This window comes from Sebastes fasciatus, chromosome 16 (assembly GCF_043250625.1).
Source record: "Sebastes fasciatus isolate fSebFas1 chromosome 16, fSebFas1.pri, whole genome shotgun sequence".
Lineage (NCBI taxonomy): Eukaryota > Metazoa > Chordata > Actinopteri > Perciformes > Sebastidae > Sebastes > Sebastes fasciatus.
Genome location: NC_133810.1, coordinates 9542379 through 9565209, shown reverse-complemented (window position 1 = coordinate 9565209; position 22831 = coordinate 9542379). Strand labels below are relative to the sequence as shown.

The following is a 22831-nucleotide window of genomic DNA, read 5'->3' as shown; positions in this document are numbered from 1 at the left end:
AAAAGTTTAATTTTGGCCTTTTGGCAAGTTACTTAGGACATTAACATTAATTAGCCACAGCGGATACAATCTGCTGGCGGCTGCGTTTCTCATTATCATTTAACCGGCAAAAGCGACGGTCATTGCCGGCTGAAAATGAGAAGCCCGAAGCATCCCGGTGGTCTGGTGGATTAGATGCATGCCATGTCGCCAGTTTATTTTTGGTTTTATTTTCTGCTGCAGGCTGCTTTCTGCAGCAATGACCCGATTTCCCCACGGGGATGATTTAATCAAATTTAATCTAATCAAATCTAATCTAATCTGTGATTTATAATACCACTATCTACTATTTCAGAAGAACAGCCAGAAGACTCTCCTAACTCCCTCCTTCTCCCTGTCAAAGCCCAATGTGCTGCCCTGAATACAGACAAGCGGATAAGAAACACACACACACACACACAAAGAAAAAGAAACGGGTATAAGTACAGAATGAAGAATAGTCTCTCCCCTGGCGCCTTAAACGCCACACACACACACACAAACACACACAGCGAGAGAAAATGATGGGAGCAGACAGTCAAGTGTTTTCAGTTCTGTGAAACATATACAGGTCATGAATATTAACACAAACCAGTTGGTGGCTGAGGGGGAGAGAGAGAGAGAGAGAGAGAGAGAGATGTGGTTTTGCTGTCATGTTGTCAAGCAAGAAGCAAGAGAGTGTGAGAGAGAGAGAGAGGGTGAGATAGTTTCTGGGAAAGTGTATACAACCAATTAGCTGCAATAAACTGTCCTGAACTGGTTCATTGTCAACACTCTTAACAAGTGGAAGAAAAAAAAAAACACTGAAGAGGCAAAGACAGAGACAGAGAGTCATAAGCTCTGCATTTTAACACCCACGGTGCTAATCAGCAGATGAATAACCTCCAGGCTCGACTTTCCACACCACTCACACAATATGACAAGTGTGTGCATTAAAGTACACAAAGATATAGACACACACACACGCACACAGTCTGTCTATAAACGCTACTATTCAGCTCGTGTACGAGAGGGTGAGAGGCTGTCCATATACTTTTGTGTATCTTTGGTCTGTGGTTGTTTTTTCTGTTTTGTTCTACAGCACTCGATGATATTTTTGACGAAAGTGTGCCTCCCACTAGGGGTGGGCGATTTACTGAAGATACTCGATGTATTGCTTGTTCCACGTGGGATAAAGTAAATGACTATATCGCTAACGTCGAGTACAATGACACCCGTTTTGGAGTTCCGCTTCTCCTGCAGCTCTCTGCCTCTCACGAGAGAGCATGGATGTGAGTATAGGGAGTGTATTTTGTAGCTGGAGGGAAGCAGGGAACAGGAAAAGAGCCTGGAGAGAGCAAAAGAAGTGAAGCGCCAAAGTGAGTTTACACGTGTCGGAAAAGGTGATGGAAGATGCCAGCCTCCACTTCGAAAGAGACGGTTAAACCATTCCCCACGCTGTTTTGCGATGCGTGTATATAGGCAATACGGTTAGAGCGTGTAAAAACTGGCTTCAAATTAAAAGCGACCAAGAACTGATCTTATGGTGAATGTGATTGGCAATTTCACATAAAATTCAATTCAGTCAATAATAAATAATGAAATAAAACTAAATGAATAAAATATTAAATAATAAATTAAATGAATAATTAAAAAAAAAAATACCGCTTACAAACTGTATTTTGGAGAAAAATGTAATGCCATACCCATCAAAGGGTTAAATCAAACGGTTTTGTAATTTTAGAGAATATATCGAGATGTATAGCTTATCGTATATCGCGATATCACCTAAAAATACATTTTGGGGAAGGCCCTTTTCTGTTTTAGCAAGACACTGCCCCTGTGAGCAAAGCCAGGTCCATATAGAAATGGTTTTCCCAGTTTGATGTGAAAGAACTTGACTGGCCTGCACAGAGCCCTGACATCAAGCTCATAGAAAACCTGTGGGATGAACTGAAACGCCGACTATGAGCCATGCACTTATCGCCCATCATCAGTGGGCAACCTCGTTGATGCTCTTGTGTGGAAAGCCTTCCACGGGAGAGTGGAGGCTCTTACAGCAGCACAAAAAGTCCTGACTATCACCCTTTCACATATGGATGTAATGTCTGGGTGTCCACATACTATTGGCTTGATCAAAAATGATGCCTGTTTTGGTTCTGGAGTGATCTCCGTCTCTTTTTGTCCTTTTGTTACCTGGGTGAAACTAGGGATATACACTTTACTTCCTTATTTTGTTGTCAGTACATGCAAAATAAAAGACATAACAGATAAAACTCTCAATCAGAGCAGTGGCGACACACAAACATTGCTGAAACTTCAATGACCAGAGTGGCACACTTGGCAGTATCAAGCCCATTTGATACAGACAGGTGTCACTAAAGACATGGTTGTGGTGCTCCAAAACAGCGTGGCCCCGACACCGTCACCGCAAGATGGCAAGATGGCAAGATGGCAAGATGGCAAGATGGCAAGATGGCAGGATGGCAGAACATCCTGCCAAATTCTGACAATCTGACATGAGCCCATCTTGAACCTGACCTGAGCCAGGCCCGTCTGTTTGCCGATGCTAACTAATCCTACAACAGACAAAATCCAAAGAGCCGGTGAAAGCAGATGAGGAGAGAAGTGAGGACACTGCAAGAAAGGAGAGAGAGAGAGAGAGAGAGAGAGAGACACACACACAGAGGGAGGTTTGATTCAGAAAGACAGAAAGTGAGAGCACTTACTCCCACCTCTCTCCACGTCTGCTCTTCTGTGTCTCCCAGAGACAAGAGTTAATAGGCCAACTTTCTGCCTGTGCTCCTCCAGCAGCCCGACGCTGAGAGCTGCTTCACTGCAGAGCCTCCAGCTACCCTGCCGGCAATTTGTCTTTTTGCCAACGCAAGGGTTTTTTCTCCCCACTTTTTTTTTCTTTTCCTTTTGCTAAATCAACATTTCTCAAGCAAATACAGCACAAACCTGCAATCTGGTAAATGCGAGGTGCTAAGTGTAGCATTTTTAACATCAGTAAACCATTAGCATATTCATTTTGAGAGATTAGTCTAATTACCATAAACAAACAAGGCCCTTGCCAAAATGTATAGCTTCTACTGACCCTTAAGCCATTTTCCCACAAGACAGAAAAAAACACTAACATTGTAACTAAGGTTACAATCAGCATTCATTCCCGGTGGAACAAATTACTCTGTAGTAGTCATGGCTATTTATCGGCTCCAGCTCCGATCGGCAGTGATGGACATGACATGACATGACATGCCGGGTGGACGCACTAATTTTCACCTCTTTTCTGGTGCGATACTATGTGACGCGTGTTGATGTATAATAGATCAAATCAACAGGGATATGGACAATTGTTATAATTTATTTACGTACAAAACATAAAATCAATATGCTCTCCTCAAAGCCACCAGACTCCAGTCAGACAACAGTAATGTTATCTCGCTGATCAACGTAAAACACACTTCATTCAAACTCGATAAACTCATATTTGTTAGACCAATTTCCAATCAATTTGTGTTCCAACAATCACCAACTCTGGTTTGAGAGTTTGAAAGAGAGACTGAATAAGTAACAGATATAAAAAAATAAGTAGCCACCGTAACATTTTCACTGTTTCCTAACCCTGCTTCTGGTGCTAGCAAGTGCATCTGTGATGCTGAACGTGAAACACCAGGAAAGAAAACAGAAAGGCCAGTGCAACAGCACGGCAAACTCACAATGGGAAAGGAGTCTGTCTCCTATTTTAAGTAGGTTTTCCCATAATTACAAAAACCTGCTTATACGTGCTAATTTTGGTGGGAAAAGGGGATTACATTGTGTGCCCCTGAGGCGAATGTCACAACAAATCAGGAACGAGAACTGGTGCTCGTTTTCTTTTAATTAATTAGTTGTGATACCAGTTAATTAGTTAGAGTTAGTTACAGCATATTGAATGAGCCTGAATCCTGACCTCTGACTGTTCAGCTATTTAAATAGGTCTGGTTCATTCTGTTCATATTGACAGCTGTTTCTGTCGGTTGGAGAAACAGTCGTCCAATCAGTCCTTAGTAGGCAGGACGTCATATTCCTACAAAGCTCAAAATCAATTTATATGTAATCTATGTGATTGTGCGGCAAACGCCACGTAGGGAGGAAGTCGGGGTGGATGGATGGGTCAACAAACACTGGACTTTCGCCCAGGAGACCGGCGTTCGTACCCGTGTGAAACCAGAGTCAGTGTTGATTTATTTGTCATGTAATGTCCGTACTTAAGTTACGTCACTTCCGCTGTTATTTTAACCCAAACCACGATCTTTTCCGAAACCTAACTATAGTGTTTGTCACAAAAAACATCCGTACTTCCAGTGTGGCGTAACTTAACCACAATCTTTTCCTAAACCTAACGAAGCAGTTTTGTTGTCTAAACCTAACCAAGTTGATTCCTGTGAGGACAGAAGTTTATTTTGAAAACACTGGAGGGAAATTGACGCTGGACATTCGCAGGAAAACGCACAAAAAATGAGGAATAACTTTTTTTAAGATATCATATAAACCGTTGTATGAGAATACGTTGGCGTAACTCACTACTTGATTGGTTGAGGCAAAACAAAAATAAATAAACAAACCCCCATCCCAACCAGAAATCAGAAAACATGAGCACACTACCAAGGTGAGTGAAACTAAATGGTCATTCAGTCTAATTATATTATGATTAGATTGCATTCTTAATACTGCTGCGCTGTCCTACTGATGATTTTTCTTAGGTCATAAAATAAGTCTGTTAAAAAAAAAAAAAAACATTGTGGCTTTTCTCAGTCCTTTAATTTAATGTCTTTTATTTTAATGTCAGTTCCTCATTAACCTTCTTCCCCTGTTCATTACAAAAGACACCACAGTGTAGTCGCAGCCAGATGTGTGAAAGGCTGACTGGTTGCAGTTTTCTTTTTGCACCTCACCTCTTTCTCTACAGCTGGCAGTGCACACACACAATACAGACACACACACACAAACACCTGGCCTGCGGTTAAAGGATAAGAGGGGGTTGATGAAACTGGCAGTAAAATGTGGGATGCGTATGGCTGAAGTTTGGAGGTTGGTTGGAGGGAGCACTAAAGCAGAAATCACTCGACGAAAGAAAGAAACGTTTTGCCAATCTCAGCATGATACTTTCCTTTATAAAATACATATTTGTTACTGGAAATTCAGCTTCATTCCACTACGACTTGCAGCTGTCATGGAGGTTTCACAGCTGTCCGAGCGTCAACACAGCCAGAGTTGTTGTTACTATTGATATACTGATCCAGGAAGTATCACCAAAACTGTGAAATATTTCTATTCTTACATGTTATGTAATTATTTTCTTACACCCCTAAAAAGCGGGTTAGTGAGCAGACTATAAAGACTGCTTATGGTGGGTGGAGAGGAGCTGGATGGGTCCAACAAACACAGGACTTTCAGGAGACAGGTGTTTTGATTTGCAAGTGATGTTTGTGACGTGTTTTTTTTACTTATGTTACGTTCTTTCCGTACATATTTTACTTAGTTTATGTACTTAATTCAAGCCCAACCATGATGTTTTTCCTTAACCTAAGCGGTTTTGTGGCCTAAACCTAACTGCAAACCTTACCGTAGTTTCGTCGTGTGGCGTACAAATGACACGTGAAAAGCCTAAAATGCGTCGTCATGAATGTCCTTGTAATGAGATCAGGTTACTTGGTCTATTACCAATTACAAGATGCTAGTTAGAACTGTTTTGTGGTTTCTTTAAATGCATGAAGACTATCAGCATCAGTATATTTAAGTTAAACAGTAACTAAATATCATTAAATGACTAAACATAGCTGCTTTTGCTTGAAAATGATTTAGACTCTTTCAATTTCACTGCTACTTAAGTGAAGATTTTGCTAAATAAGAGTAAGAGCTAGAACGTTTGCTCCAACTAAACTGGTGCTTTTAATGACTGAGCAGTTTTAACTTCTTGAATTTCCTCAGTGTTATAAAATATTACAGACTAGCAGGTTGCTAAATTTGGTACAGCACACGTCTCTCTTTCCTCCTGCTGTGAGGGTTTGGGGAGAGTATGCAACAGCTGAAAGGAAAGTCATTTCTAATAGACTGCTTTGCCGAACAGTCCAATAATTGGCTGGGATTCTGAGAAAAACTCAATGCTCCCGAGAGAGAGAGAAAGCGGCAACCCGACCAGACTGAGGAAAGATGAGGAACGATCTGCTAATAATCTGTAGAAGCTTTGATTCCTTTGATGCCATCGACTGTTGTGATTCTTCTCCTGTGATGCTTCAAATTTCAAGGAAGCTGATCCAAATCTGAACCACTGGGGGCTACAGCTGAACACTTTTTAGTAGTATGAATATTAACACATCACTCATTATTTTTGTCTTTTTTTTTTTTACAGGCCCAAAGGAGCCCAGGATGTTTACATACCCAGTTTTAAATGGGGCTGATATCAGTTGTTGTGCTGCGTTTGTTATTGTCTGTCTTCCTTTTCTTCCTGTGACTGTAAAACTAATTTCCTCTGGAGGGACAGTAAAGATGACCTTGGATGTTTTTCTGAATTTAATCGCTGTAGTCTTGGGAAAACTCTCATTTCAGTCATGTTTTCACTTGAATTTTTAACATGGAAACCTGCAAGATACTTTCTTAGACGGTTGTTTTCTGTTTATTCGAGGGTTACCAAATTCATTGCCGTGTTTACAACATAAAGTTTGTGTTTATATGTTGAAAATATTGTTCCATCTCAGCACAGCCCAGTGTCAGCTTTATTACCAGAGACACTGTGGGAAACCCCTGTGGGCTTTGAAACTGAGCCAAGGGGGTGGAATAACGGCTTGAAGCAATGAGGCCTCTGGCGCACGCACACTTATAGGCATGTCCAAACCCACATACTACACATATGTACACATCAAGAGTGAGGGGCTACCCAAGCCCTGTCTCCATACATCTCACACCCACACACCCAAACACACACACTCACACAGACTTCCACCCTCTTCCTGCATTCCTCTCCTGTCTGACACACTTCCAGTAAGCCCACCAGCACTTCAAAAACAGCCCGCCACCACCAGCCCTCCAGACGACAGCGCCTGCTAAAAATATGCACAGCCCTGTCGCACACAAAGACACAAACACCACCTTCTTATTGGAAATGAAGAGAAAAACAGGCCACAGGTGAGGCCAGATCCTTCGCTGGGTTTCTCAAACCTACCAACCACTTGTTTTCTTGTATTTAAAGTGCCAGATGAAAAAAAAAACGAATTAGAAACTATTCTGATAATTGATCTAAGTAGTTTTTCCACCAAAAACACCAAACATTAATTCCAGCTAAAACTGTGAACATTTTCTGATTTTCTTTGTCTTATGTGATTGTAAACTCATATCTTTGGGTTTTGAAGCTTTGCTTCAAGCTATTTGAAGATGTCACGATGGGCTTCAGGAAATTGTGATGAGCATTTTTCATTGTTTTCTGATATTTTGAGGGAAGTGTGTAACATTTAGGGGATCTATTGCCGGAAATAGACAATAATATTAATAAGTGTGTTTTCTTTAGTGTATAATCACCTGAAAATTATTGTGTTTTCGTTACCTTACCAATGTTTCTACAGTAGCCCAGAACAGACAAACAACTGTGTTAACTTTTCCTTCTTGGACCAGAGTCGATAACGTTACTCGCTCCGGAGTTAACCCCCGTCACTCCACTCAGCCGCCGGTAAACAAGACAAGGGACACCTGTAGGTCTCCATAGTTCTCCTACACGCTTGGTACACAAGAGAAGTTTCAATATGTTGCAATCTGCAACTACACCGTCAGATTTTACACACCGCACCTTTAAAGACCAAACGTTTAATTCAGCCCTGGTAAAAACTGGATAAGTAAATAATAAAAACAGAGGCAGACCAGACAGAATAAGTTGCCCCTACTACTTACTAATTTGCTTTTTTCCCCAGGAAATTAAGGATTATCTTATTGCATCTGAAAATGCATCAATTTGATTCTTAAAAATCCTCCTCGACTACCGTTGGGCCATTTTGATGAGCTTTGTTTCAATTTCTTGTGTGGCACACCGCTTCAAGTCTGCTCCTCAGAGGCACATTCCCACTTGCGTTAATTCTGTGCCTGAAAGCTTCGATTAAACCCACATTCACAGGAAACAGCGGATAGGCAACACAAGGGAGAGGAGAGGAGAGACGAGGAAGGGTAGTACGGTTATTTGATAAAACGATGGCGAAGCTCTGTTGTGTGTCCATCTCTCTCTCTCTCTCCTTCTCTTTGTCATTCCCAGCAGATCTACAGTCGTTGTAGCGCTCCACTCAACCGCCTCATCTACCTGTTTGTTTACTTATTCCCTCAGTTCCTCACCCATCAACATCCCTCCTCCCCTCTGTGTCTCTATCCCTCCATTTTGCTTCTTCTTCTGTCCCTCGTTCATCTCTCCACTACTTCCTCTTTCTCCGCTTAATTTCACTCTGTTTTGTTTATCCTTATTGCAGTCAGAGTGAGACAGTGAGTGAGTCAGAAGGTCATCCTTAACACTGACTACTGTTAGTAAAACGAGAGAAAAGGCACTTAGTTATTATCAGTGCATGCTTTCAGGGCTTTTCCCTGCTTGATAAGAAGTATTTGGGGGAGTTGCTGTCCTGAGAAACGGATGACATCATATGCTAATTTGTGCATTAGTGAAACAATTTGTACCAACATTTGTATTTGTGAAAGTCCATGAAAATGAAAAATAAAAATGCAATCCTATACACCAGTGGTTCCCAACACCTTTTTCCTTAAGGGAGCCCTTTTCTATCATTGAGTAAACTGACAACCCCTGACTAAGTGACACATTTTATGGATATTTCAACTGATAAACTGTACAATTAACCCAAATGTGAATTGTGAACGGAATAACGGCGAGAAGTTTGTGCAAAACGAGCTATTTGGATGAATTTTGAGCAGATTACTTGAATATTACATCAGAGATGAGTTTTCCTGTTATTTTTTAAGAACTTTTAATACAAATCCCTGTCTGTATTATATATATATATAAATAGATAAATAAATAAATATTAAAATCAAGAAGACCTCGCAAACCCCCGTGACACTTTGGCGAGGATCCCCAGGTTGGGAACCAGTGCTATACAACACCACCCCCAACGCCCTCCTAATGATACTGTTACCATCTTCACTATATGAGGAGGACATGTAGAGGTTGCTGTTGTCTGAATTAAATAACTTAACACATCTTGGCAGGCTTTTAGGAACTTTTAAGATCTTTAATTTAAGCAATCAATTTTTACATAACATTTTTCCCCACCATTCCCCAGAAGTAGCTTTAATTGTGGGTTGATCTTTTGAGAATAAGTTGCGGTCAGAGAAGTATCAAGCTGCAGCGTGCGACAGAGTTGCCACTTTCATCACATATGTTCCTTTTTAGCCTTTAACAGGAATGAGGAGTCCTTTTTCCAAAACCAAAATTCAAAAGACATATGCTGCAGATTCTTCTGCTTAACAAGTAACCAAGTTCTGGCGCCCGCTGCTCCTCTTTTTGCTGCATTGTGCCAAATCAAAAGATTAGCTGCCTATTAAGTAACGGACTGAAATGTTTAGGTTCTTCTTTCGCTTTGGAGCTAACAGGAAAAACACCTGCAGAGTGCCTGCATTTGCACAAAATGTATGAGAAAATATCCTTTATGCTGTGCAGTATGTCCACTGTCAACATAAAAAATCAGATTGCTGTCTGTTTGAGAGATGTCTTCACTTTCTCTCAAGTCTCTGCCGCTCTGATAAATGGCAGGGAAGTCATATTATCAGATGTACTTTTGTCTCATTGCTCAAAAAGAGAAAATGTGTCCATCAAACTCTCTCTATCCATGTGTCGGGTTATCTACCTTTTTCTATCTATTCATCTATCCATCTAAATCGAAGGAGGAGATTTTATGTGAGGCCAGGCCCTCGGGGCTCCGCTGGGACACAGAGCAGCAGTAAACAGTGTTTACCCTCCTGGAGGCGGTTGGGTTTAAGTGGCCAGCCAGGGTGCACCAAACCTCCCTTATGTGACTATTAAAGTCAATGGCCTCGTCTTAGCCAGCGGGCTGAGACAGGGAGGTGGGATGAGCAGTAATATGAGAAACTGGTACAGATAAAAAGGGGGCTCATGCACAAACCCCTATCAACCCTGCTGAAGTGTCTATGAGCAAGGCACTAAGACCCAGAGAGGGGAAGAGTCGTCTGCAACGGGCAGACTGTGGCTCATTGACTGGCACTGCAGTTAACTTTTGCTGCTTGGTGCTGGATATACTAACGTTACAACTAGGGCTGTCAAATTCGTTTTAACGCCACTAATTTCTTTAACGCAACTTGTGATTTTTAGGTTGTTGCGGGCTCACTTTTAAAGTTAGAGTGAAGATACTGGCATCATATGAAACTCAAATACCTAAGGAATCCATTGGTACCAACCATGTCATACTAGCTTGTCGCAAAGGAGGCTAAATAATGCTCCAACCGTATGCAAAATTTTGGTGAAGAAAAACTTTCAAAGGAGTTCCTTGACCTGAAAATGGGTTCTATGGGTATCCACGAGTCGCCCCTTTACAGACATGCCCACTTTATGATAATCACATGCAGTTTTGGAGCAAGTCATAGTCAAGTCAGCACACTGACACACTGACAGCTGTTGTTGCATGTTGGGCTTGAGTTTGCCATGTTATGATTCAAGCATATTTTTATGTTAAATGCAGTACCTGTGAGGGTTTCTGGACAATATTTGTCATTGTTTTATGTTAGTAATTGATTTCCAATAATAAATATACACACACATTTGCATAAAGCAGCATATTTGCCCACTTCCATGATGATATTCCATGTTAAATACTTGAAAAATCTCCCTTTAAGGTACATTTTGAAGCGATAAATACATATTTTAATTGATTGACAGCCCTAGTTACAACCAAACTCTTCTTCACTTCCCTGGAGTCAACGAGCAATGAGCAAGCAGCACTTCTTTTGGGCCAAGCTATCTACCCTATTCCAAATGGGCACCAACCCCACAACAGCGCTGCAAGCAGCAATACCAGGAGGCTACCGGGAGCCAAGCAATTGGCCTGTTCTAAATAAACATGCGCTCCAAACAGCCATGCCACCAACGGGCACTGCACTAGTATCTGTAACACTTGGTTTCTCCACAAAGAGTCCACAAAAGCACCAATTTAAATCTTGTGTTTACCAGAGAAGTTTCTTGGATGACTAATAAGACCAAAACGACCGATTAGTTGACTAATCGACCAAGAGGGGGCGGCCCTAGTTGACACATTAAGTGTGACAAGGTTAGTCAAATTGAGCGTGCACATACACACAGAAGAGATCAGTGAAAGAGAGAAGGGGAACTCCACTATCTATCTACTATCTTCTCCTGTGTCTCACTCTCTCTCCGTCTCTATTTCACACTCACACACACACACACACACACACACACCAGTCAAGTGAGGCTGGCAGATGGTAGATTGGTAAAAGGCGGGCGGCGTGGTCCAGATGTTGCTGAACCCAGATGTTGCAGAAGGCACTGGGCTTTGATCTGCCTCACCACAGAGGAACTACTGTAGGAGAGGAGAGGAGGCTAACTGCTCCTTTAAAGAGAAGAAAAAGAGTGAAGTGGAGTAAATATATGTGTGTGTGTGTGTCTAAATAAGAGAGAGTGCGTTAGTGAAGTGGAGCGAGAGAAGAGGTGGATGATATTCCCATGTGAGATGTATGAGTGTTTACAAGAAAATACCAGAGGGATAACTCGCATGTATCACACACACATACCCACAAAACATGCATACATAAATTGTGCATCCACGAATGCAGGCACCTAAACACACACACACAGTCCATACTCCCACACATGGCCCGTTGGGTTTACTCACATGACATCCATGTGGCGAACAACAAAGACGAATGCACACAACTACTCACAAAACTAACGCACATTGAGCCCGGGGGTTGCCTGCAGTAAACACCACCAGCCACACATGCTGGGTTGTGATCCAGGGAATTGCGTTAATTCACACAAACACACGCCGAGCTGATTTTCTCGCAATGTAATTTAAGAAAAGCTGCATTCATTTATCAACTCCGACCAGTTCTCCTCTTTTTCCCCTGTACAAGCCTTTACGGTCCAGCCTCCAAATTAGATTTTTTTTTTGTCAATGGCACTTAATAACAGTACCCTGGTTAAATAAAGGTTAAATAAATCAAAAACTGCCAACTGAATCTCTTGGCGAGGAATGTGGAGTGGGCACATGCCAACACATTTAGGTGTTGGCAGGCTGCTTTGCCAGCTCCAACACACACAACTCAGCAGGTCAAAAACTATTGTTTGGAGGTGAAATGTTTAAATTTCCCAGGTTCCAGTCCCCAGGCTTTGCCCGCAAGCCTCCAGAGGTGAATGGGTTTAGCTGGAGTCTGACTCACCCGCTGGAACCAGAAAACCGGCTCAGTCCTGGCCAACGCTCAGTCACCGCGGTCAGAGAGTCAGCCTGCCAGTTCTGACTTCTCTGACATTTCAGTGAGGTCGGCCAGCCAGACAGCAAACCAGCCGGTCAGTCAATACAGTCAGGTAGCTGGCCTGAAAATGTGGTCAAAGATGGACCACTCAAGCAGCCATTGTGCTATTTGGTCGGATAATGGCAGTCAGTACAAGAAGAACGTTCACTCAGACTGCCAGATGTCAGTCAGCAAACAAGGCAGCTTGTCTTTTACGTGATTAATAAAGCTCCCGGTGACCCAGCCACATACTGCGGTGATGAATTTTCTTCTTATTTTCATTCAACCACGCGTTGACCCTTTACCCATCCATTCAGTCAGTCAGAGAAATAACTGTTCTGCCAGGCAGTCGACAAGCAAGCCACCCAGGCAAGTGGTCAGGCAGCGAGCCTGAAATGTGCTAAGTGACAGCCCCACTGACCCAGTCAAGTGGTGAAGAAGCAGAAAATGTGTGCTGGGATAATGGCTACACGGTGATATTACCTCCAACAAGCCAAGCAGTTCTATCAATCAGATAGCTAATCGCTCAGCCATCCATACAATCTGCCAATACACCCGTCAGCCAGCAAACTGGTCAGTTCTTACGCCAGTAAGTGACTCAATCAGCCAGGCATTGGTTCAGTAAGAAAAGTTGTCTCCATTAACTGTGGTGAAAGATGTACCCAATGACTCGATGAACTCATCCAGAAATGAGAATGTATTATTATTTTGCTTTATTTGCCATTACAGTTCCCCTCCAGCCTCAGCGGGAAGTTCATCAAGCCCCTTCCCCCAGGACGCAGATCAAAAGCTATTTCTCACTAGAACATGTTATTAGTTTTGTCATGTGGGGACCTACCAGATACAGGCGCAAGGGTCCAATTTGGCTCCTTAGCCCATACTTTAAGAAATACAGCTCTCATATTCACTCGCACCATGCAGCCAAAAGCAACCAAATCAGCCTGTGGTCACAAATACACTCGTTGAACCCTCATAGCGATGTGGTGATGAGTTAATGTGGGTGAATTTGGTCAGTAAGTCATCCATCCCTGATCCATCCAGCTCTGGTTAGAAAGCCATCGGTTCATCTCTGGCTGTCACTCAATTCGGTTTGTACTTATAAAGTCATCAGGTCAGTAAGTATCCCATCAGTCAGTCAGCTATTTAGTAAGACATCTGATCTAGGAAAGCAGTCAGCAACTCAGCCAGATCGTATTCCTCCCTTGACCAATTTGACCTCATAAAAAAAATAATCACTTTGTATTTACTATAAGGTGCACTTGCTTTCCAACATTTTTATTTTAGAGTTTGAATTCTGAGTGAAATATTTCCCTGTGCACAGTTATGCTGCGAGGTTAACACACTTCCAATAAAGGCAGTAGGAGTTTGCCTTTGAGGTTTTTACTGGAAGCAGTTGTGAAAACTTTTTTACGAAATTATAAATCAGAAAATGAAGAGATTCCATAAACAAGAGTTAGACCAAAGGTATTGTAAAAATGAGTAAGTACAGTAACGAGGCAACTGGAATCACGTACTAGACTGGCTGTCAAATACGTTGTGATTCATGTCTGGAAGAAAAAAAGAATCACCAGTGAAAAATCATCATAAAGTCCATTTTCATTCACATATCTTGAGGTAGCATGATTTGGTTGATACCAATGGATTCATCAGGCTTTATAGTTCCATATGATGCCAGTATTTTCTCTCTAGCTTTAAAACTGAGAGTATGACGAGAGGTTGATCTGCCTACTCTATATTCCACTTTCTAGCTAGAGTGGCACAAACTAAACAAATATAAACCTATATTGTTGCAGATTCTAGCTTTTAAATAGCTTTTTGATCTGTGTTTAAGTCTTTCAGATAAGTCTGAGGTACAGTGATCATGATGCAAGGTGAAGTTGTGGTTCCTTCAGCCAGACAGTAAATCATTAATTCATATACTGAAAAGTCTTCTTCAGTATATCAAATCCATCTGTCCCATCAAGTATCTATTTAGTCTGCATGTCCCACAGTAACAGGTTCAACACATAGTACATCAGTCAGTCAGTCAGTCTTTCAATCATCCATCTAACTTAGAGCAGTTATCAAGACCCACGATACAATAAACTACAGACAATCATCAGTAGTGTGTGTGTGTGTGTGTGGAAGCCATTAGTTCATGTGCACCCGTTGACCCTCTACACCATGAGGCTGATGATGCTGCTCTTAGTCATCTTATCATCTGACTAAGAGCTGTTTTGGAAAGAGCAGATGAATCTTGGGGGAATTTCCAGATGTTGTTGTGGACCTACTGATACATACAAACAGACACACTTAGATGAGGATGTGTGTACATACAATACAAGCTCATGAAAGTCAACAGTCACACACACACATACGCTGACTGGTTGGATGAGACTGCAGCTGTGGGCTAGGCGGTTAAAATCCCAGAGGGGCTTTTCGGTCATCTAACCACCACTCTTTTCCTCCTTCCCTTGCTATTTTCCTTGTGTTTTTACTTTGTCCTTGATGTATATGCATCATTGCCTCTGTTATGACCTTTAGCTGGCTCTCTTTTTATGGAAGAGGAAAAATAAATGCCATATTTCTTGCAGGTGATCCCGACTCTCTTTCTTCCAGACAGGAAAAGTTAAACGATTTGAACATTTCTACAAGAAAGAAAAGGAATATCAGAGAGACTATGAGGGATTTAAACATTCTTGCACATATAGATTATGACTTTGAGCTGGACGTTTTTCTCCACTGGAGTCTAACTGTAGTGTAAAGCAGACTTTTATGAGCTGAAAAACGACTTTTAAAAATCAGAAAGGACAATGTTTAGGTCAAGGCGGTGCTTTGACTTTGCTATGAAAAGTCACATAAAGTCTTCTCCAAACAGATAATGAAGATAAGATATTGTTAACAAAAAGCTATATCAGACAAAAACATTATTAAACTCACAATATGACAAGAGCCTCGGTGGAGAAAAATGACAATGAAAATGTCAAGGTATACTCTCTGAGCTTTAAATACAGCTAAAGCTTTGCAATATGTGACATTTAGACCGTCCTCCATCTTCACTATTCAGCTATTTGCCCTTCTCTCTCTATCTTACAGCCCTCAGGCTCGCTTCAACCCATTATCTTTGTGTGAGTGTGTATGTGTGTGCTTGAACAGATGTATTTGTATATATCAACAGAAACTGCCTGTTAAATGAAAAACAACCCATGGTTTCTACATACTGTTGTGTGATGTTCCACATTAGGAATTGCATCTATTCAAATGATGTTGGCTGGCATTTCCTTCCTCTCTGTACCTGCACCTGAATGCAAAGCTTGACGTATGCGCTTCGCCTCTCTAAAGCCCCATTCCAGCTCAATCACTTTTACTGGGAAAGGTCCAGGGCCATTATAATTTTTATCCAGTCTGAACCTGCCAAGAACACAGCTCTAACAAAGTCCAGAAATTACAAAAAAAAATCTAGACAAATTACCAAATGTTTTTTCAGCAGCACGCAGTTTGAACTGACATCACTGTAAAATGTTTTAATGTGTTCAGTATTTGGCAGGCAGCTGTCAGACTGGCTAATAGCCTAAACTGACTTTGGATCGGGTCTGCTTCTGTCTTTCACTTGTGTTTGGTGGAGTTTCTATATTTTCTATGGATGTAATTTATCTAAGGCTGCAACTAATGATTATTTTCATTGTCGATTAATCTGTTGATTATTTTCTTGATTAATCGATTAGTTGTTTGGTCTATATAATGTCAGAAAATTGTGAAAAATGTCGATCAGTGTTTCCCAAAGCCCAAGATGATGTCCTCAAATGTCTTGTTTTGCCCACAACTCAAAGATATTCAGTTTACTGTCATAGAGGAGTAAAGAAACTAATCGATTAATCAATTAATTGTTGGGGCTCTGACTGTATCCTTGCAGTGCTTATACCAAAAACGTATCACGTCTGCCGGCGGCGTCTTCAAAAATATAAACCATCAAAAGCTTAAAGGTTTGAACGTACAGCACCTTCTTTTTTTCATCCTGTGGGGAATTTTCTAGTTTTACTCTTAGACCCCATGCTGCAATCCAGCTTTGGTTTTCTTAAAACCAAGCCAAACCAAACTCGTTTACCTGATCATGAGCAGTAATTTAACAGAAACAAACAACATCTTTTCTCCTACTAATAAGGCCTTGTTGACTCATCAAGCAACAGTATCAACATCCTCTCTGTGTGTTCATACCGTCCATTCCCCTCGGGACAGGGTTTAAAGCTTATTGACCGAAGGTTTTGCATAGCATCCATGCCTGCCTGACCCATATTTTGCATATGATCACAGCTGCCGGAAACCTGACCTACAGATATTCAACCACTGGGGAGCACATGAGGTATGCCATTGTCCTGCAATCTCAACTGAGCTTAAGCTTTACATCTCATGAGTACCATGGATTCTTGTCAACCGATCAATCAAATACTTTTGAATATTACAAGTCTGCAAAACAAGCGGTTGAGCCGTCGAAAGTACAATTCAACAAAAAAAATCTGCACAATCATTCTTTTTGTCCAGCAGTACATAAACCACTTTGGTAAGAAGTCTCTCCATGTGATGCTCCCCGCGGCCGTAGCTTTACACGCCGTTCAGAAAGCCAGCGTGTTCAGCCAAACCACAAACAACGGGTTCACATTCACTGACTCGGCCACCAGTCCGAGTGGGAAAAAATGAAGCAATAAATAAAATAACCACTATCTCGTTTCTTTCATTTTGTGAAAAGGCGCAGATCTTCTCATGTGTATGTGTAATTATTTCCATCTCCGGCTCGCCGTTGTCATTGGGGACCGAGGCTGTCGAGTCGCTGCCAAAGCCCCATTCACTGTCTGCACATAGCCAGTGTTACGCAACGGCTAATTACTTCCACTCAGCCCCGACAAAACCAAGGAGAGGGAAAGAGAGAGAGGGGAAAAAGAGAGGGAAGTGAGTGATAAAATAAAAAGACAAAGGGGAGGAGGGACGGTCAGAGAGGGGAACAAGCAAGAAGGAAAGTCAGAGGGGGAAAGAGAGATATTATAAAAGAGATGAGGGGCAGACAGTGGAGAAAGAGATACAGATACATGAGAGGAAAAAGAAGACAGAGAAGAAATGAGGGATAGAAAGTAAAGGACAGAGAGAAAGTGTGTGGAAAAGGACAGGAGATAGAGAGGAAAAGAGAGCTGACTCCTCATCTTCCTCCTCTCCCTGCGTCTCTCCTGAAGTGTTTTGGTAAGGAGACGTACAAAAAAAACAACGTCAAACCATAATGACCTCTTCACCATCAGCCACAACAGTTTTACCGAAAATCATGCCGCAGCAGCCAAATTGGTCCAAAGAGAGAGAGAGAGAGAGAGAGAGAGAGAGAGAGAGAGAAAGAGAAATGTGGAAGAGGAGTGTTGTCAAAGCCAGACAGGGCCCGCAGCCCTTTTCCTCTCCAACAATTTTTGGAGATGATGTCATTATTCATAAAAGAAAAAAAAAATAGAAAAAGAAAAATGTGTCTGCGCCTCTGGCTCAACTAGAGCAAAAGTAAGAGGGGAAGGTGGGAGTAGAAGGAGGGAAGCCAGGGAAAGAAGACATGTAGAGATGAAGACGCAGACAGGAGAGGAAGAAAAAAAAAAAAGAAACAGGAGAGCTGGATCGGGACAAAAATAGCTAAGAGGAAAGAAACATGATATAAATGGAAAGTTGGAGAGGGCAGGAGAGGGAAACTACCTCAATCACACTTTCACTCCTCAATTTCCTCTTATTTTTGGGTTCACCTAGCAGTCAAAGATGCACCATGTAACCTTAAATGAATAATAACTAGATATACTGATTAGTGTGTTTTAGATGTGCTGGTATGCAGATTTTGTTTCCATTTGAGAGTCAGGCAAGCTGTTTCCCCCTTGTTGGGTCTCAATTTGCATACTTACACCTGCTATTTTGAGTGCATAAGCGCCTTCACACTAAGAAGTATGGCGAAATGCAGTGCACTCTCAGTACCCGGATGTTGCACTCATTAACCCTAACACTAATTAACCCTAACGGTCAAAACGTTGAATGTGGAAACTAGAGGAAGCTGCAGTGGTTGCGATTTTAATGGCGAAAACCAAACTATACAAGTTTAAGTTATACATGTTTTATTTTTTTCACTAAGTACCACGTTACTATAAATGGATAGAAGCCTTCATTGGGTTAATTTCAGAATTACGCCCGATATGGCGTGATGTCCGTGGCTGATCTAATGAGCATCCGGTAAGTGCACAACAGCCGTCTGCAATTTGAGACCAAACTACCCTGTCCAAATTCACGCACTACGCAAATAAGTAGATAGTGTGCACAGTGTACTACATGGAAGTGTACTAACGGAAGTATCCGAATTGAGACACAGCACCTGTTTCTAGTCTTTGTGCTATGCTAAGCTAATGGGCTGCTATGAGAGCGGTACCAATCTTCTCATCAATGCTTTGCACCGATGTGAGCCATCGTTTTCCTCTGGAGAGTGCGAGTCCAACCTTGTGGCACCATCATGAGCAACGCATACCGCTCTGACTTTATGCCACAACACTGCACTGAAAGTCGTGCCCCAATGCTTTTGTTCTCCGCTAGACGATGTATACTTCTACAGCGGATATCTGAACATCCTGTTATAACACAATGGATCAAATCTACTGTGGAATATATTTATGCCCATGGAGGCCTTAGGCTTTTTTTTTAAGAACGAGCCGATTCAGGACATGAATGGCTGTTTTGAGCAGATCGCTGTGGACTTTATCGCTTTTGTATTTGTTACTCTGCAAGACATGTCCTCATTGCCACGACCAGCAGCACATTTTTGTCACCTCCCTCTCTTTTGCAACAGTTCAATCAGTTTCAACTTTGAATCAATTTCAACTTTCCTGGTGATTTTTTAACACTTTTAAAGTATGCAGCTTTGTAATATATTTTTTACCTAATAGAGTGGTGCAGGAACGAGTCCTAAAACCCGGAAATGAGTTAGCATTGTAGCACTTCCGGTTCCCTCGTCTCAAAGTCAATGGTTTTTTTGAATGGTTAGATGCCTGATGTAAGGTCTGTGATTAACACAATCATAAGAGATTTTAATATTTTTTATTCTACGATATAAGATATGTCAGTAAATATCTCACTCGTGAATTTTGAAGCATTATCAAGTAGATAATGAGTCTAAAAGACGTCATCGTCCGCCTTTACAGCCTCGTTGTGCATACTCCCGCTCTTCACACCTAAAAATCATAAAAGCAGTGTTCACTTATGGTGATTATCTTGCTGAATAAAATGTGTATCAGTAAGTATCATGAACCTGTGTTCGCCACAGAGCCTATTTTCTGCAATAATCCAAAATCCAATGGAAAAATCCCATTGGCTTTTTGTCGAGGGAACCCAGGGCGATACTAACTTCCTAGTTGGCCTACAAAAATACGCCATCGCCAGCGCTCTATACCGAAAAGCCATCACTTCCTGTGTGGGAATAAGGTTTTCTACCGCTAATTCCCACATGGGGCTCGTATGGGTAAAACCAAGGAAGTCTCCAGCATCGCTGGTGATTTCAGCCAAGACATATCAAAAGGACAGAGCGAGGAAAAGGAAAAGAAAGAGGCAGAGAGAGAAAAGCAGTGGCTTCAAGATGACAGACGACAGGAAAAAGATTAACAAATGGCTGTCAGAGACTCAGTCACACTTACACTCACCCCTCTTCTTCTCTATCTCCCCATCTATCCATCATCACTCCATTTCAGCATCACTGTAAATCACTTCATCATCCTATCGCATGTAAGATAATATATTAGCCTCCATTCATCCATCTATCCTTATCTATCTCTGCCATTGCTCTTTCTCTCCCAATCTGCTCATCTATCTCTCCGCCTTCAGGCTCTCTTCAAATCTGTTAACTCCACACTGTTTGTGTGTGTCTGCTGAGATATTAACCTATTAGACAATGTAAACAGTAAGGGTGACGTATTTACCCTTTCAAATCTTACAATCATAAAGATGATCCAGGTTTTTTTTTGTATTTTCATCTCTATTGTTTATTAACTTTGTCTTCTGCCCTCATTAAGACTCTGAGGAAGTCATTCATTCTTCTGGCTTTGTTGAACTGCACATTATTTTGTTTTTCAATTATGGAAACCTGATTCCTCTTGCAAGTAAAACTGCTAATGCAAGCCTTTTCACTTGATAGTTAAAGATTAATTTCAGGTTCTCTGGTTTCCTCATTACGTATGCTATTTCACTTGGCAACACTACATTTGATTTACGTTTTGTTTGTTTTATTTTGAAGTGTTTATTTTATGTCATTGGATCCGACACGCTTCTCTTTTCTTTTTCAATCGCCCAGTTGCTATTTTGCATAGCAAAACTGTTTTACGACCCAAACACCAACCAGACCCTTTTTCTGCTGCTGTTATGACCCTCAAAAATCAAATAAGCAATTTTATTTTAATCTTATTTAAATTAACTGACTGAATGAACGAACGTATTTAATGGATTTTTTTACTTGCTGCAACACAGTGTCTCTTTTCCACTTTAGTCCTTGAATTGATTGGGAAAAAGGACAACAAACAGCAAAAAAAATGCCTCCATTAACATGAAATAGTGGAGCAAAGGCCTTAAACTCCAGTCAAGAGTAGAAACAAGAGGAATCTGCACTTCCACGCTGACAAATTAAAGAGGTGGAAAACATTTACCACAGCATTACTCAGCCTTTTCATTTTCAACGTATCGTGTTCAGCTGTTTTTTGGCTGTTTCATATGCAACCAAATATGTCACTTAACCATGAAATCTGAGTTGAAGAAGCTTTTATTCTTGCTTTACTCGTCTTTTTTGTTGAAAGTGAGCTTCCTCCGCATCTGGTTTTCTTGAAGCAGATGCAAAAAAGTTCATGCATACAAAATATTTGACTAAATCTCACATGACTGAATAATGCGTCTGTCTCCCAAAGAGATGTGTGTGTGTGTGTGTGTGTGTGTGTGTGTGTGTGTGGCCTCCCAGTACGACATGTCTGTCTAACAGGCATTACCGGGCAGTCTGAGCATTTTCATTAGTTCCTAGAGCGCCAAACAAACCACATGGGTATGTGAAGCAGCTGCAGTAGTACTAGAGAGCCACAACAACCTACTGGGGGGAGAGAGAGAGAGAGAAAGAGAGAGAGAGAGAGAGAGAGAGAGAGAGAGAGAGAGAGAGAGCCCAGACTAATCTACACTATGAGTGAATATAAGTGGGTCGAAGTGCATGCCTGCACACATCTGCCTACCAGCTTGCTTCTGTGTGTGTGTTCATGTTTCATTGCCTGCACGTGCATCCAAACCTGCTTCCCATAGCGTGTGTGTGTGTGCGTGTGTGTGTGTGTGTGTGTGTGCGTGTGTGTGTGTGCGTACGTGTGCGTGCGTGCGTGTACACAAATGAGTTAAAGAGTAGAAACAGTCTCAGTTTGTGTTCTTGTAGATTTCTGCATCTAGGTGCGTGTGTGCATTAACAAAAATATAAAGCTAATGAGTGTATTTACATTTAATTGGATTATGTAAAGGGTTCCCACACTTTTTTTTTTTATAGCAATTTAATGCCAAATTCTTCCTGAACATTTCCAAAATGTTGATGAATGTACGACAGCTGCGTATCTTTTTTTGTTGGATAATCTCTATTAAAACTATTCCTTCTGGTATCTCTGCACAATCACTTTGTCAAATTTAAAAAAAATGACTTCAGCAAATTTAAATTGCATGCTTGTATCAACTACAATCTCACATTTCACAAGTTTCCAGAATTGCATTGATCATCTGGCAATTTCCCAAAACAACTATTAGTCATGGCAAACAAAAGTTCAAATCTCATAACCCTTCCCAAGATCTTTGTGACCGTGGGAACTGTGCCAGTGTGTTTAGATGGTGACATAATGTCTCTGCAGCCAGAGGTTGAACGAGTAGTGAATCACAATTAAAACAGATAATGCTTAATGTGCTATTCTCATTTGCCTGTTGGCTGTTAGAGTGTGTGTGTATGTGTGGTGTGTGTTGTCCTACCTGACCACAGGCTCTGGTATGGCCTCCAGGCTGGCAGGGACCTGCACTCCCTTCTCCCACTCTTGTCTCCAGGGGTCCGAGAGCACGTAGAAGTCGTCCGGGCCGAGCTGGGCCGAGTCCGGCAGCTTCATGGCCGTGATGAAGTCGGTACGAAATACCTGCACAGAGAGGAAAAACAGAAGAGGAGAGAGGAAGATAGAAAAGTTTGGTTAAATGGTCAAAAACAGTGAAGATATATACATCGTATTGTCATTTTGGGATGTTCACATGGCAAAATTCTGCTTCTGAGCGTGTTTAGATGCTGAAACTGACTTAAACCTGAACTCTA

The 22831-nt window shown here is 41.5% G+C and overlaps 1 protein-coding gene across 1 annotated transcript in view; it reads right to left on the bottom strand.

The window, feature by feature from the left end:
- jade2 (jade family PHD finger 2) overlaps positions 1–22831 on the bottom strand; it is a 190604-nt gene that overhangs the window by 110072 nt on the left and 57701 nt on the right. The window contains exon 4 of the mRNA XM_074610875.1: positions 22504–22661. Within this exon, the coding sequence (XP_074466976.1) occupies positions 22504–22661 (158 nt within the window). The remainder of the gene's footprint in view (positions 1–22503; positions 22662–22831) is intronic.